This window comes from Sebastes fasciatus, chromosome 16 (genome assembly GCF_043250625.1).
Source record: "Sebastes fasciatus isolate fSebFas1 chromosome 16, fSebFas1.pri, whole genome shotgun sequence".
Taxonomy (NCBI): Eukaryota; Metazoa; Chordata; class Actinopteri; order Perciformes; family Sebastidae; genus Sebastes; species Sebastes fasciatus.
This window is the reverse complement of record NC_133810.1, coordinates 4334019-4351810: the sequence shown is the minus strand read 5'-3', so window position 1 is coordinate 4351810 and position 17792 is coordinate 4334019. Positions and strand designations below refer to the sequence as shown.

The following is a 17792-nucleotide window of genomic DNA, read 5'->3' as shown; positions in this document are numbered from 1 at the left end:
GTTATTTCTGCACAACCGTCCACTGTACATTCACTAGATATTCTCAGAGCTACTAACTCTTCTGCAGTGTGGAGTGAGCAGCATGCACGTGAGAGTGGAGCGAAAGAGTGAGAAGGAGCGCGGTGTGTGAGTGAAGGCAGGCAGAGGAGCAGAGTACAGCAGAGACTCCGGTCCTGGAGACCAAAGCTACGGTCTCCCCCACGTCCTCCGACCGCGACCAACACTGTTTAACAGACGGGCTTCACTAGATAGAACTTTGCGGTTTTGGTGCTTCTGTGTAGTTTGTGTTGGAGTCTGAGTCTGAACAGTGTAGCCACACGCGAGCATGCATGGGACACCGATCCGCAATGATTTATACGTGTAAGAAGTTACAAACAGTCCCTTTAATATTAAAACTATTTTAAAAATGTCAAATATTTTTCACTTGATGTTGTGCTCTACCGGTGCACAGATCTACTGATCAGGGTGTTTATCCACAGGTATTAAGGAACTTGGTTAAAGCACTTGTTCATGCTGTAAATGAGCCCTGGCTTGCATATAAAATAAGGTGTATGCTTCATAACTAGGATTACTGTGCACTGCCTTCACTCAACTTGTTTGCTCTCCTACTACATAGCTCAATTTGATCCTACAAGCTGCTAAATCACAGGGACCTATTTCTGACCACAGAGGATTGAATGAATCAAGAGAAATGCAGTCCTGTCTAATATTTTATTACTGTAGGCAAGTGAGAGTCAGAGTTTATTCATTTGCCTGCTGTAGGCGCCTGCATGTGTTTAGCAACCCAGTGACAGTCTGCACAGTGCAAAACCAATTAACCCATCCAAAACCATTGTGATTTCTGACTGGTATGACAAGCTCTGCGGTGCACAAACATAATTGTCCTCAGCTTAGAGTGCAGAGGGAGCTCACTCTCGGGAGTGGAACTGAATGAAATGTGTTGAACGGCTTCTCATCAGGACACCAGTGGTAGAAAACATGAGGAGCAGTAGGGAAGAGAAAGACACTTTTTCATTTAGAGAGCATCTTGTGTATTGAACTATGAAATAATACAAGATAGATCGTGGTGGCTGACCATCGTGCTTGGCCATACAGAAAAAGGTCTTGCATTGAAAATGCTTTTTGTCCATGTTTTTGTATGAGGTCATTTAAACCTGCATTCTTCCTAACAGCCAGCAGGGGGCGACTCCTCTGGTTGCAAAAAGAAGTCTGATTGTATAGAAGTGATGAGAAAATGAGCCTACTTCTCACTTGATTTATTACCTCAGTAAACATTGTAAACATGAGTTTATGGTCTCAATCGCTAGTTTCAAGTCTTCTTCAATACAGCATGATGTTCATTTAGTAAATTATGTTCAATTTAGAGTCAAATAGACCATAAAGCAGGGGATGCTTTAGGGCGGGGCTATCTTGTGATTGACAGGTCGCTACCACGGCGTTGTCCGGTCTCAGAGTTGTTGTGTTTTCGTCTTACAACTTTAACCCTTTCACAGTGTGTTTTCAGTTCATTAAAGTTAATATTAACATTTTGGTCGCCTAAAAATGTCTTATTAAAAGTGCGATTGTACTTAACTCCACCCTCTTGTGTCACTTCTGGTTGCAAAAAGCCAAGATGGCGAAAGCCATAACGCCAAACTCGATGCTTCAAAACCGTGGGTGACGTCACAGTGACTACGTCAACTTCTTATATACAGTCAGAGCCAAAACAGTGATGGGTGTCTTCATACTGAAGGAGAGGCACATTTTGAGGCTGTGCGATCGTAGAGAAAGCCGAACCGGAAAGAGCAAATTTGACTTGAGGTGATGACGCGTCTGTGTGAGTTTAAAATGTTTTGACTTTGGCAAATAAATTGTGCTCTGTGACTCCACTTCATATCGAGAAAAGAGGGAAAAGGCAAGCAAGTGTAGGAGAATACCAGAAAGAACTGGAGTTTCTGGTAAGCCTTTAGATCAGTCAGAAGCTCAGGCTGGAGTTATGGTTCAAAGATACACGTCTCGGCGGATCTATTCACAAAGGTGGTGTAACTGTAGGTCACAGAGGCTCACGGGAGGCTGACACCTCCCACACCTCAACAATGCCTTGTGAGGATTGAGCAACATGATTGGTTGATCCAGCTCCTGCTGGGAGGTGGGTTTCTTAACCCACAAAACAGATACTCACAGTCACTCTGCTATCAGTATGTTGTTTGTTGGTGGCAAATCAACATGGACTGCACAAACAGTTCATGTTGATTTGAAACTCTAAGCAAATAAAGTGTAATAAAGCAAACATTTCAGGGATGGGGTTACAAGTTCATTTAGTCTAGTTAAGTAAACATGAGTGAGCCCTCAAATAATGACACATTAAACCTTGTAGAATCCACAAAAACAACAGATGAGGTCACCGATATCTCACTCTTCTCTCCGCGCCTCCCTTTGTTTGGCCCTCTGAGACCTTCTTCCAGACTGTTCTAAAGCTTTATGACTGCAGTCTATTGTCTTTCTAATAAAGTGTAGATCTTAAATCTGTAGAAAACTGAGATCCAGGCTTGACAAAACTTGTGTTTGTCACACTGCTGACTTGACTTGCCTGACTGTGAAGTCTGAGCAGTTCATTGTCCAAAACTTGCAACTTGTGTGCCGGGCGAAGAAAACACAAAGCCGACACACTCACACTTTGCCTCCCCTGGAGTAGTGCTGAATAGAAAGCAGTGGACAGACTCTCATCAGTAGACAAAAGGATAAACAACATGGCTGCAGGGGGACAGCGGAGCGACGGGTGTGTGTTGTATGAGTGGGTGTGTTTGACTGCACAAAGTGTAGTGATTGCATGCTGTTGTGTGGCCACTGGAGTGTGTGAGCTTAGCAAAAGAAGAGCACAGAGGCTGTGTGGGCACTGATTTGTTGGGTGGAGATTGTTGGCACATGTTTGACGGAGGGCGAAAACATAAAAACACACTTCACCTGCCTGGACTTGTGTGGAATGAAAACGCAGCGGCTTCAGGACAGACAACACTGATATCTCTCACAGCTCAGATGAAGCTACTGAACAGGAGGATCATTTAAAACACATCCAGTTCCAGCTTACCAGAATAACAGCCAGAGGCATGTTCCGCTACAGTCTTTGCCAGTAAAGACTGTTTAGTTTTAGCGTTAACTCACCACCGTTTGTCACCAAATATTAAATCTGAGGCCTAATACAATTACTTGAGGAAATTTTAATAAATTTTTTCTGCCTTAAGGCTTTTTATAATCTACCGAGCTTTTACTCAGCGGACGACTGCGTGGCATTAATCACTGTCACACCGGGAGCTGACGCTGGCTTTCAAATGAAGGAAAGTGAAAAAGGGTGGAAAACAGAGAGAGGTTGTAAAAAACAAAAAACAGCAGAATTTATGCCAGTGTAGCATTTCAATCTGAAAGCTGCTGTTTTGTCACAGCAGTAATTAGCAGGGCGGGTTTTTCCAATTACAGGGCTGTAATTAGCTCTGGCAAGTCTTGCTAGCTTAGCTACCACACCTAAAAAAACATTTCATAATTAATACATTTCATAAACATTTGTTTGTTTTTGTAAAAGGACAGTCATTGTTTATTTCAAAAGAAACCTCATCAATCTCATGAATTCCTTTCATATTACTTGCGCTCTTTAACAATGACAATTATTATTCTATTACTCAATGTATCATTGGAATAATGTAATACTCAGTTATGAAAATAATCAATAGCTTCAGCCTAATTCATGTTGTTCAGTTGATATTAAGGCTGGGCAACATTTTTGACCAAACACCTTGATATCAATATTACAATGATATTGTAGGGTTGACTATTGGGGGATTTTTGATAAATAATCATCAGTAATGTGGATATAATAACTTAGCAAGTAAAGGCAAATAATAGAACAGCTAGAACAGTCTGGGAAGTTCATAAATGTACATCAATTTACTGTATTGCAGCCTTTGAAACCGGGAAAAGACACTTATGCCATATTACGATATACAAAATCTAAGACAATATCTAAACTCATATCATGATATCAACATTATATTGATATATTGGCCAGCTCTAGATGATATATTTATCATTTGCTTAGAGTAAACTACGCATGAGTTTGGCAGCTGTAGTGAGTGTGGTACAGGGATATGTACACAAACAGGAGAACATTTTACAAGTAGGAAATTACAGGAAATGTACCTGAAAATCATGTGTGGCTCTGAGACTCTGCAGTGATTGTGGAAACTCTCAAATGGTCGCAAATGGAAAATAGTTTCCCCACTAATGCTCAAACACACATGTGAACATTCACACTCTGGATTGCAACAGGAATAGTGATGCAGTACTTCGTCAAAACAGCGAGCCACTGTTCAACACCATGATGAGCACACCTCTCTAGCTGCACAACACTTAATTTAAAATGGCAATGCACTGACCCAAAGTCACCACTCATACTGCTGCTGCTGCTCTGTTGCTTAGCAACTACTTTGTTTAGCTGATGTTTAGGAACTGCTTTTTGGTGAAAAAGATTGTTTTGCTGGAAGGCATTTAGTTGGATTCATTCTTATACAAATGGTGTATATACTATATAACTCTACTATACCTCAGCATCAACATCAGAAAAAGTAGTGGAATAATAGATGACAGAACATGGAACTTAAAATATGTTTTTCATTAATTAATTAATTAATTAAAAGTTAATTTTATATTTGCATTTATTTTGATAATGCACACATTACATTTCAGCTATATTTTTATTTCTATTTTTCTAATAACTTCTCTATGTTTATATTTTTATTCTAAAATGGAATAACTGTAATTTATCCCCGGGGATCAATAAAGTATGGCAGGGTATTGCGATGCCTTTCTAGTATCGGTATACCGTGCAACACTAGTGGCAATGTGTAGTTTACCGCTTAAATCAATGGCATGTCAAAACATTTTAGCCACATACAAGTGGAAATTTTGCATCGGGAACATTTTGACCAATACTGTTTATACAAATTGTGATTAACAGTGGTCCTAGGATTGAACCCTGGGGCACACCGTTTACATTAAGAGAACTAAAGGTGAGGCTTTCAGCGTGGACACACTGTGATCTCTTTGATAAATCATTTTCAAACCAACAGATAGTCTATTCTGAGTCTATTCTAAAGTCTATATTTTACATTATTGCATGATCGTCAGTGTCAGAAGCCTTAGATAGACGGACAATAATGGTCCTCGGGTGATAAATCATAATAGCTGTGATGATCCTCTGACTTATCCTCTAGCACCAGTGTGAGATTCAGTTTTGTGTTTTACTGACTAACATTTGGATTGACTGCCCCAACTTTTCATCTAACGCCATTATCAGGTCAAATCTTCAATGTACCCAATGGTTTATGACCAAATACCTCCAAAACTAATGATGTTCCCATCAGCCTCAGTTGTACTTTGTGTTTAGTTCTAATATAAAATGCAAACAATGCAAAACCAAGACATGAACATGGTCATTATACCTGCTAAACATCAGCATGTTACCATTGGATTTAGTTCAAAGCACCACTGTGCCTCAGTTTTAAAATACCATTACGGTTATATCTGACAATAAACACACAGAAATTGTGCAATGTTGGACTAGCTGGTAGTAGCGGGACCCCATACAGGCTCCTTTTGATTACCTGTTCACACACACTGTGAGGTAAAAGCTCAGAGTTGACCTGAACGGTGGTGGCACCCGCAACAAATAGGTGCAGCTAAGTTTTTCCAAACATTTATTCTTGTACTCTTTCAAAGAAAAAGTACAGAGAGAGAGAGAGAGAGAGAACACAGTGCAGCTCCGAATGTCTGCAATTACTTTCTCAACCGTTTTGAGGTTAGTTTTTCAAAGAAGGAAATCACTTTGGAAACACGGTGGCAAATTGGATTTGCACAGTGCAACTGCAGACTTCTACTTTCAGCCAGTGAGCAGCTCCACTGAATTAACATCGACCGGCTTTGACTGAACGGACTTCAACTGTTCCGAAAACAACTAGAAAAATGCAATATTATATACTATTTCTTAGATTTAGGCTATACACTGATACACTATACACTCTGTTAAATAAAAAAAAACAAGTTGGAAATTGAGTCCCCATTTCTGTACTGACTGAAATCTGTCTGGGATGCAATGTCTGGGTAGATTTGTACTCTTCTCCACTCATTCTTTGATTAAAAGTTCAAAATTTTGCCAATTTTAGACTATTTTACTTTGACGAAGTTGTTGTAGGAGCAAGTATTACTTTCTTCAGTTGGACACAATCCCTGCTGGTCTTCATTAGTCACTGTTCTTTGGTAAAAAAAAAAGATTTAACTCAATGTACCATGAATATTCAACTCATAATTTAGATTTAATTAGAAATGCTCAAGTTGATATTCTCCATTTCAGTCTACTGACCTTCAGGAGAGAGCGTCAAGGCCTGAGCTTATTGCTAAATGAAACATTGAAGCCTGAAGGAAGGATGAGAGATAGAGAGGAAAGGAGGAAAGAAAAAGAAAGACAGAGAGAGAGAGAGAGGTGATGGCATTGACTAAAGAGACAGTGACAGAAGCATGAGAACGGGGATAAAATCATACTCCCACACACACACCTCCAAGATGGATTTTGCCGTCCCACCGTGCCTCGTTCTCCGCAGCGGCAATGTCAATCAGAATGAAAATGAAAATCTTTGCGACTCAAATTGGATTTGCACTGATGAAGGTCATTTCATTGGGCAAGAAGAGCAGACTAATTCACAAAATGAGGATTGATTCAGATTGTTCTGCAGCTCATTTCTTCTTCTTTAGTCTCTTATCTTGCTGCACCGCACAGCCGGTCCTCCCTGATGATACCTATTTCCCAGGACACCCAAATAGTCTTTGGCATCCAGACATAGAGAAATGTTGTCCAACTAATCCCTCAAGGCTCACAAATGGAGTGTCTGGCATTACATGCAGTTATTTGGCCTTGCAAATAGCAAAATGTGTCTCTAGGTAGTTTATTTATTCTGGCTTCCATTACTTAAAGGTTACCTGCCAATGAAAACACTGCTCGTCGAGCAAGCTGTAGGTCCTGTTTGCACTGGAGTAGTGTTACCTTGACAAGGACTAACTACACATGTAATTAAAACAAGCAAGCAACGAGGGTGCAAATAGTTAAAATGTTCATTACCAATTAATCCCAACTATTTTTTTCATTCATGTATTCATTATTTAGTCTATAAAAATATCACAAACTTTGATTAATTCACATCATAATTCCCCAAAAGTGACAAAATCAAGACTTATTTGTCCGACCAACAGTCCAAATAATTAACAATGATACAAAACAGAGAAAAGCAGCAAATCCTCACATCTGAGGGACTGGAACCAGAATATATTTGTCATTTTGCTCAACAAATGACTCATTCATCATTTTCTGTAAAACTGCAAATTATTTTATCACTATAGAAACAAACTGAATTTGCACCAAATGCTATTAATAATTTCTACGACAGCTAGCTGAGCAATATAAATACTTCATCATGATATAAATAAGAATATGTTTTCCTGGAGCTTTCAACTGCTTCTCTCGATCTTCCTCAATGGATCATTTTAAACCAAACTACTGTTTCCAAGCTCAAGAACAAACCTTCATACTCAATTAATATTAATACATTTCCAATAACCTCATAAACAAATGTATTTGTTTTTCAATTAAAAATTGCTTGACATCACTATACACAATCTATAGCACAATATGTTTGCATCATAATACTATGAAGACCTATTGTCATTTACTGTGGATTACAGCCACACTAAAGTGGATAAATCTGAAAACATCTTGCGTCCACACTTAATGCTTTTAGTTCACTTTTTTAACTGCCAGCTCAGAGTGGACAGAAGGCCAAACAGGGGAGAGAAATTATGCATTTTCTGATAGACTGTCTCAGAATACATGTAGTCTAATGCTATGGAGACTATTAAGCCCCAAACTGCAGCCCTGTCATTGACTGTCCTGGGCAGCACGCAGGTGTAAAACAGTAGATGAAGTGTGGATGAATGTGGAAACAGGGCAGCGCTGACGCAATAAGATAATGGGGATAAAAGCAAATGTCAAAGAATAACTGCACTCACTCAAAGGGTTCACTGGGGTCACCCTTCTGCAGCTCCGACGGGATGGGTATCCGTTTGTAGTACATTTCCCAGTCGAACGCCCCTCGCATGGCGTCCCCCGCCTGCGTCTCGTAGCCGAAGTTGTCGTGGTCGATCACGTCGATCATCGGACACACGATGGTCTTCCTGTTCTGGGCGATTCGGTCTGAGAGACACAGAGGCAGGCAGACGGGTTGGTAGACAGTTAATGACAATAGATCGTGTAGAGAAGTTGTTCCAAAGCTTTTTTGAGTTTAAAACTTCTACAGCGAAGCAACTCGTCTTCAAATATTGCAGATGTCTGGGAGCCGTTCAACCAAAGCGTGATGTTCCCTTCTCAGACTGTTTTATCACCTCCGCCAAGGAGGTCATGTTTTGGGTTCAGTTTGTTTGTTTGTCAGCAGGATTACAGGAGAACTACCACCTCAGCTTTCATGAAACTTGGTGGAAGGGTGCAGCGCAGGCCAAGGAAACACTATTGTGTGGCAGAAATGTTTTTATCATATCCTTTTAATCAACTTGGTGACCCTTCAGATGTATTTTGAGGTCCTGACCCCGCAGGTTAGGTTACTTTTATTTGCTTGGTGTAGCATATCCTGTTTCTACTCGGTTCCACCCAGGCTTCACTGTATCACCCACATTTGGATTAATCGGCTCCAGTAACTGACGGTGATTTAACTGATTGATGATTGATTTGACTTATGGAGAATGATCGAGGAGATACCCATTTAATATACTGTATGTTTGGAAGTGGGAGCTGCTTGGCATGAGGGATGACTGCTAACTGAGTATGTTGAGTATGCTGTATGTTGTCAATGTTTAGAAATATCATTGTCTGCAACACATGTAAACTTCAGAAAGTCAACGTAACAGATGTTTTCTACAATCTGAACACACTATATATCAGCAGAACCCTCCACCCAGCAACGTATAAAGACTATTCATTATGAGTTTTAGACTTTTATCAGGACTTTTTAGCAGAAAGACATACATTTGGCTGCTCTTCACATGCTTGAGAGTTTCCCTGAGGTTATGATTTTGGTACAGGGTTGAGGTAAGGGGGAAAAATTTAGTGTGGGCATGTAATGGCGATGACCAGTGTGCGTTTGTGTTCCTCACCCAGCAGTGGAGGCAGCCAGTTGACGTTGGATTCACAGTGGGAGTCCAGGAAGGTGATGACTTCCCCTTTAGCGGCGCCGGCTCCCAGCAGGCGAGTCCTGATCAGCCCCTCCCTCTTCTTGGTCCTCAGGATGCGAACCTTCGGCAGCCGCACCATGTACTCCTCCAGTGCCACCTTTAGGTGCTCTGCAGAGACGGAGACGGAGACAGCACTGATCAGAATGCATCCGAATAATATAAAATGTCACCAAAAGAACACAACAGGTTGTCATTGTGTGCACACATGGGGTAAATTAGGATGTAGTGACATGAAAGAGCTTCAGAAAAGTTGTCCACAAATGGCAAAAACCTCCCTAGCATGCTCTGTAACGAAAGAGATCAAAAGAAAACCATTAGCAGTTGCTATCAAACAAGACATCTGCCTATGCCACATGCTCCAGACTGAAATGTTTCCCTGTGGGCCTACATCACACTCCCACCCAGACTGGGGGAATAATTCACTTACTTTTCTGCACTCACAGACTTTTTTTGTTTTATGTATCTTTACTGTAGTCATTAGACCGGATATTACCCTAAAGAGAAAGAATCCAACTGTGAGGAATGACATTAAATCAGCCCCTCCCAGCGTGTGGCGGTCATAAAGCCTTTTGGCAAAACACAGCAGTGATGCTCATGAACATTTCACCAGACAAAATTCATAGTGCCCTATGAGGGAATTACAGAAAGAGGCCCCCAATATTCTGTTCACTTTATTGTCAGTCAGTAAATCAGACGAGTTTTTAATACTTTATTTCAAAACTCCTGCAGAAAGTCAGAGTTGTTGGGGGTCAGCTCAGATCGAAACTGATTTCAAGTCTCTCTCGAGCTGCGGCAACGCGATAAATCTCAAAATGTCAGCACAATGCCCAGCTGCTTCTGCTAAAACAGCAAATCTACTGGAAGGTTAAAACGAAATATAGAGATACAGAAAGAAAAGTCAAACTCAAAACTTGAAAGAACGCATCAATCAATCAAAGAGAGGGCGATACATACTTCACATTTTTTCTCCAATCTTTCTCTCAGAGCTGCCCTCGACAGAAATCAATCCTGCTCTAAATGGAGCCTGTAAATCTTTCGGCTCAAACGTCAAGTCAGTTCTGACAGGTCAATAAAAAAAAATTGGAGTCGGACTCGAGGCCATGTTTCATTCGCTGTCTGTCGACTGTGTTTCCGAAGCTGAGGCGCCATCAACCATCGCTGAGAAACACCATGAAACAGATCATCCAGCTGGTTTTATGTCACTGATGACTAAAGTGGTATCAGCACTTTACATTGTTTTCGTAGTGAATCATCACTGTGATAAAGGCTGTGATTTTAAGAGCCAATATTAAACATTATGGTTTAGAAAAAGGTCAGAAAAAAACTCCAATTTATCAATGTATATCTCTCTGTGTAAAGCTATCTGTCTAATACCGTCCATCATCTCCCTGTTTTTCAGTCTCTGTTTCAGTCCTCAACATGTTGCTGAACTTCATTTGCATTTAATGCCATAAAACACCGTATGGTGCAAACCAACTGGCCAGGAAATGGTTCCAGATATCATGCTGTCCACCTTGAGTACACACACAAATTATATGTGAAAAATAAGGCGCCCAAAGTGTGACGCTTAAATGCTCGTCTCCACCAAAGAGACATGACTCAGCACTGTTTTTTTTTAATCTCCTGGAACACAAACTGTTTAATTTTTATCCAAAAGCTGTTGTCTACAGAGGCTCTTTAGAGGCTCACGCTCCGTCGCACATGCAAACTGACTCACAAAAATGAATCCAAATGTCACCGTCAGTGTGCCAATATTTGTTGTTACAATATCCATTTTCTACATCATTACCCCGCAAATTAAATGGTAAGGCCGGTGATATTTCATATTTGTATCATCAACAGTGGCACTAAAGAGAAAACAACCAGTGTTGCTCCAAAAGTAGTAAAACAAGGACGTGAAAGAGTCATGAAGTTGCAGTGAGTGACTCTTTTCTTCATTGTTATCAACACTGCTAGTGTATTCTATTCCCTTCAGCTCACCAACAGCACTGCAAGTGTTGTTACCAATTGACCAGAGGAAAGATTAACTGAGACAGTTTTGGTGGTTATGTGGCGTTTGTCGCACTTTATACTGCCTTGTTCACAATTATGTGGATTACATACGGACTGATTTTGTGGGATATATATGAATTACAGGGCATTTACTACTAGCTACTAGGTATAGCTGTGAACGGTGTATGAGAACAGCCTGCACTAGTCAACATCGGAGAGGGTTGGTTTCTTTTGTTAAATGAAAAACAGGAGTTTTGAGAAATACGTTTATATTCCTCAAAGTAGGAAATCAAAAAGATTTTGGTTTTGGTAAGTTTCAAAGCTCAGATATTATATCACCACTATATTTAAAGGTTTAAAGCGATACCCAGCCCTACAATTGTTAGCGAGATAAATGCAGTGATGGTTTTAGTCTCTTCTCTTAAAGAATAAGATTACAAACCTAATAACTGCTCTTCAAAGTCATGTCAGACAGTGTGGAAGTGGTAGCGTTTTCCAATCCTGTGTGATGCTTTTAGATGCTGATGTGACAGTCTGGAGATGACGTCATGCATTAATCTCAGTCCAACTACATCATGCATCTTCTTAACCAAAATAACAGATCATCAGACACATTTTCACCAGCAGCAACCATATTGTGGAACGCAAAGGAAGCCTTCATCCTGTAGCTCAATTCTGATGCAAACAGATTTGTACTTTTGTGTATTTATGCTTTCCTGCGTCTGTCTCTAAACTTCAACTCACAAAAAAGGGCCATTATTTGCAGAATACAAGCAGGCATGAATAAAATATCACCTCTGTCGGTGTTCCTCGTTCATAGCAGGTCTTACAAATGTGCCACTGTCACCGAGGAACCCCCCTCCAACACCACCGCTAATTGGATTCTGAATATCAGAGGAGAGGATGGAGGAAAGGCAGCGAGTCCTTTCAAACTTTCACAGGATAAACTGCAGCTGTTAAAATGACAGACAGAACGTCTTTATCTCTGCACTCTGTTGTTTCCTTCCTGCTTCATTCTGGCTTTCCCTTTTTGTCCCTCCTTTGTTCCTTCTCTTTATCTTCCCTCCGTCACTCGGCTCGTCCTTCTGCTTTGATGCCGGTTGGCAGCAGCTGCCTCTCGGAGAGGCACTCCTGATTCCAACGGACAGCTGAGACACCGGAGACAGCAGGACCAGCCAAAACCAACAAACCTGACGCCAGCAGGTCCTCAGATCTGTCGCTCCCACTCTCTCCCTCCATCCTTATTTCCTTTCCCTCTCCTCTGATTTATTTTTTAATGAACCCGAGTAAATGACAGGCCTACCTCCTCGAGTCAAACAGCATCAAATCCCACCATTACTCCACCGGACAAGACAGTCCAAAACAGAGCGTGCGGGCAAGACCAGATCTGACTGGACATTATTAAAGAAGAGCAAATCAAATTAGAACGGGGGCAATAATCAAGACCAGAGTGAGGAGTGCTGTCTGTCAAACTGTCACGCAGGCTTCTGCTGGTTAATCCTGAAAGCCCCATTTGGGTCCTAACCCTGCCCGAAGCGGTCTGGCTCAAATGAACCGGTTACATGTGTTTAAGTTACTGCCAACAGCTTTGCTTTAAAAGCCAAGTGATCAAGAAGCCAGATCTTCTCGTGACATCAACATACAGTGCAGTTAAAAAGATGAGCGACACGTTTGAAATAGAACAATGCCCAATGAGGGAGTGTTGACTTCCAGCTTTGATCTGAGAGTTCTACATCAGATGGATATTGTGGGAACTGTGGGCCTTTAAAGTGTCAGTAGTCAGTATAGTTTTGGCATCATTGGGCAAAAATTCCATAATAACTTTTCAGCATATTGTAATTCAAGTGTTCTGAGAGATAACTAGACTTCTGTTCCTCCTCATGGCTCTGTTTTCAGGCTTTAGAAAATCTAGACTTTGACCAATCACAGGTCATTTCAGAGAGAGAGCGTTCCTATTGGCTGTGCTCCGGTCATGTGACCAGTACTTGGCGTTCCTTCAACAGATTTCAGAATGGCGGCGGCGTCACAAACTCTCATTTTACAGCTAAACCGTGCACTACAAGATGATTCTGGAAACATCTGAGGAGAGAAATAGGCATTAACGTAACAGCATATTGATTCATATTTGATAAGTGCTGCCTAGTTTGACCGTTTGGTCGGAGTTCGCGAGTGATTGACAGCCGGCTGTCATAGACCGCAGATGGACAGCAGACCTCAGATCAGCTCTTACTGCTTGTTTTCCTGCGGTCTGTGAAATCTTACAGATGCAGTTAGGAGCACCGGAGGACACAGAGGCACATGATTTTTTTCAGGTTACCTGTTTCTTGTATTACTGTCACGATATAGCGACCGTTAATATAAAAATAACTTTTTTAAATCATATTTGCTAGTCGCTGGCTCAGACATGTCCGTGTTCAGAGCCGTGTGCAGGCAGGCAGTTCCGACTGTATGTGTTGTATCTGCTGCGGTAGTGAGCCAATCATACGTCACATTAAACCAAAGAACGCTTGTGGTCATTGGCTGCGAGCAAAACCATACAAATAGTAATTTTTTTCTAGATCTTGGCACAAAAAAAGGATTGTTTGCAGGTATTGTTTGACTTGAGAAGTTTCGATACTACTTGGTATGCTGGGTTATTCCGGTGGATATCAAGTACCAAGTACTGATACCGAGCCCTACCTTTAATAGTCCCCCAAATTTTAGGGGCAAGTGAATCATTAGTTATATTATAAGCACTATTTAAACTGGTTTATAAGACACTAGAACATAATTGTATGCCACTATAAGGACATTTTTGGGTGCCTTCTTTTGGAGGTTTTCCGGGCACGTCCCACTAGGAGACGACGGAGTAGACCCAAAACACGCTGGAGACATTATATATCTCATCTGGCTTGGGAACGCCTCGGGATCCCCCATGAGGAGCTGGGAGATGTTGCTGGGAAGAGGGACGTCTGGACTATCACGCTTAGCCTGCTGCCATTGGGACCCAGTCCCAGATGAGCAGCAGAAAATGGATGGCTGGACCCTTAAAGCTTTTAGTCAGTGACACGGTTTCATTTCAAATCCAGTGTTCTGCAGCACACAAACGAGGTAATACAAAAATATTAGGACATACTGTACATTATTTATACTTTCTGAGTGATTGCATTTTACTAGGTGGTTTAATGTGACTCTTTTATTTGCTTTTAACTATTATATTCTGTCATCCTTTTTATTATAATTTATTGAAGTAATGATCATATGCGCTCAAATATGATTGCTTTATGGTGTACGTTTTTAAATAAAGTGATGTAACATATTAATTCAGCTGTAAAACTAATATGTAATTCTTCTATATTAAACTCATCAGTGAATATGTGCTGCAGGGTTTAGAGGTTGAGGGGCTCCATAGGGTCGGTGCCACCTTTAGAGGAAAGGGCGAGCCTTCACCTTCATAATACGACGATAAATCAGCCCAGCAGCTATTAACCCAGTAGGAGATTGATTCAGGCTACACTTTTTGCCCTACATGGGATGATTCTTACGTAACCTTCCTAATGACAGCCAGTGAGATTAAACAATGAACATTTTGTATCGTATGTACGGCTCATTCGGCGAAGGAGAGGGGAGCGGGGAAAGGTTACCGCGTCTAATTATGAATGGTTAATTTGACCCGGATAAATTGGAAATGCGGCTCCTCTGGTTTACTGGAAATTGGCGAGGCTATAAATCACCGTAATGAGAGCCGGCTGACGTCCGCAAACACATTAGTCATTATTAGAATGTGAAGTCCGGGACATGATGAGGGCTCAGACATCATCGACGCCCGGGTCACCTCCGCAGACCCCATTTACCAAACAGTCGAACATTCGCCGCCCTCCCATCTGTTTCTGCTGCGGGAACGCATTGCATCTTCCTCTGAGCCATTAATTAGAATTCAGTCGCAAAACACCACAAACTAAGCAAAGAAGAAGACACATCACAGTGTGGCCAGCTGCACATATTCAACGAGGGAAATACATGCGTTGATGACAATTCATCAGACTGTTTATTTTGGTTCAGAAACCAGGTGCAGAAACATCAAATACATGCCAGATTTACTTTCACACGTACAGTTCCTCATTCCCTACTGGAGATTTTGATTTATTTATTTATTTGTGGGTGAGGCAGAGGGGATTTTCAATTCAATTAACCTCAAATTACAGTGGATCCAATATGGCATCCAAATCTTGTCTTTCCAAGGTGCTGGATTTCTTCCCAGAAGTCTTGGCAAAGCACCAAAGAGACAAGCTGCTAATTTATTCCTCCAAAATATTCGGCTGCTCCTGTGAACTCCATCACACATCCTCCCTTTTTTGCAGAGTGCCAGGCTGGGAATATTTGAAGCTGCTTTTTTTTTGCAACCGTCATTAAAAAAAAGAAAAGGATGCTGAGGGAGAGTCTGTGATGATATAAGCCGGTCTGGGGTTGGATTTTAAAGGCATCCCCCCCCCTCCTCCTTTCTACTCCCCCCATCACATAAAAAATACACACAGCTTAAACAGCTACTGAGGCAACGATAAGAGATGTATTACAGATGTGCACTTTGCCGTCACGTCGTAAAAATGATGAAAGCAGCATTTTGATAAGCAAAAGGAGAGACGGACAATTTCACGTCTCTGCCTTCGAGCAAAGTCGCACATTTACAGCACAGGCACACATGCAGCTGCTTCACAGTTCAACCACAACCCTGACATCTCTATCCGCTGTGTTTCTGCTGCATATTTTAATTTGAAGGTCCAACTTTTTTTCTTTTTTTATAAATATGAATTTTTCAATCAGTTTTGAGATACATTATCTGCTTAATATCAACCATTCAAATTCAACAGAAAAAATAAGGTTAGGGTCTGACTAAAGGTCTTAAAGCAAGCTGCTATACCTCCAAAAAAGTAATGCACTGTAATTCATATATATCCCATTTCATATTTAAACCACATGATTTGTCACGTAACTTCCGTATTTAAGTAACACCACTTCTGTAGTTATTTTAAGCCAAATCACGATATTTTCCTAAACCTAATTAAGTAGTTTTGTTGCCTAAACCTAACCAATTAGTTTCCTGTGAAGACAGTAGTTTATTTTGAAAAGACTGTATGCATGTTACGTGCAGAAATTGACACGTGTTGCTGGACAATGTGTAGGAATAACTTTTTTTGTAACATATCATACGAACTGTTGTATGAGGATACGTTGCCTAAAGAGTCACTTGGGTTCAAGTAACTGAGGCCAAAATCTGCCCGGGTCCAGATCATATCTACAATCAGGTCGGGTAAGGTCCCATTGTGTGGCCTCTGGTCTCAGGTCGGTGTGTCAATATGTCAAATACCTGAATGGACCCAAGCAGACTCTATCAGATCTGATCACGTGCTGCGTCATAATCACAAGAGAAACATGTGGTAATGATCACAAACAAAGACTATCTACTATCTTGTGTTTACTAGAGATGTGCTCATGCGTTCCTTGGAAATAGGTCATTCAAAAAAGCATGAAAAACGCCTTATCGCCTCAGGAAATGTTAGTTGACTAAAACCAAAATGACCCATTAGTCGACTAATCCACTATGAAGCCCTAGTAAAAATGACCTGCATTACTACTGGTACTGTTTTTGACCACAGCTGTTTATTAATTGATGGATCATCATGCTGCTGCCAGCGTTAGTGTTCTCTCTCTATTCAGGTCTATTCGGGTCAACCATATATTTTGGATCCGGTCTAATTATTTTGGGTCTATTTTGGACTGTTTCTGATTTAAACTGACTTTTCAGACTGCTGATTTAGAATAGTAGAGCTGTGCTGAAGTTTATATCTTTTTTCATCCAACAAGGAACCTCAGCATCTGGCTCATCTCAGGAAAACCATTAACTGAGAATGAAGACCGGAACACTGATGAACTTGTTGGTTGTGCAAACAGACTAACATCTAAAAGATGATAAAGGTTGTATAAGTTAATCAGTGTTCAGTCCTCTCTCCGTTCTCGCTGTAGTTTGATCCGTGAAGGTAATCAATCACTATGTACGAGAAGGATGTTTGCTTTAGAACGTTACTATATGGTTATACGATCATAATGTTTCATGTTATGTGTAAAGTGCTAGGAAGAATTTGCCTGCAGATAATAAAAGAGGAGAATAAAATGAAGCGGTGATACGACAGTGGGACGCAGAGGCAAAGCTGGCTTCATAAAGACAGAAGAGTAACAGAACCAGAGATGGAGTCACTGTTAGTCACTGTTAACACGGCAGCACTGATGTTGTGTTCACTCTAAATCTCCAAACCTCATCCTGTCGAGCGGCTCTCGTACTGCTGCTGTCGACTGCTGTAAAAATATCCCTGTGGGGATTGTTAGCACTTGAGAGAGTCATTGTCAGAGTCTGAGCAGCAGCCTGCCAGCTCAGACCTGCGAGTTCAACTTCCCTCACACACACGCTGGCGTCTAGCTTCAGTTAGGAGACGACGGGGGGAAAAGAAGAACCGTAATCTAATTTT

At 41.1% G+C, this 17792-nt stretch overlaps 1 protein-coding gene across 3 annotated transcripts in view; it reads right to left on the bottom strand.

The window, feature by feature from the left end:
• Positions 1-17792, bottom strand: part of LOC141753091 (polypeptide N-acetylgalactosaminyltransferase 10-like) — an 89812-nt gene that overhangs the window by 22093 nt on the left and 49927 nt on the right. For all 3 annotated transcript variants that reach the window (XM_074611436.1, XM_074611435.1, XM_074611437.1), the window contains exons 5-6: positions 9223-9408; positions 8086-8269 (exon numbers count right to left, since the gene is read on the bottom strand). In XM_074611436.1, coding sequence (XP_074467537.1) covers positions 8086-8269; positions 9223-9408 — 370 coding nt within the window. The remainder of the gene's footprint in view (positions 1-8085; positions 8270-9222; positions 9409-17792) is intronic.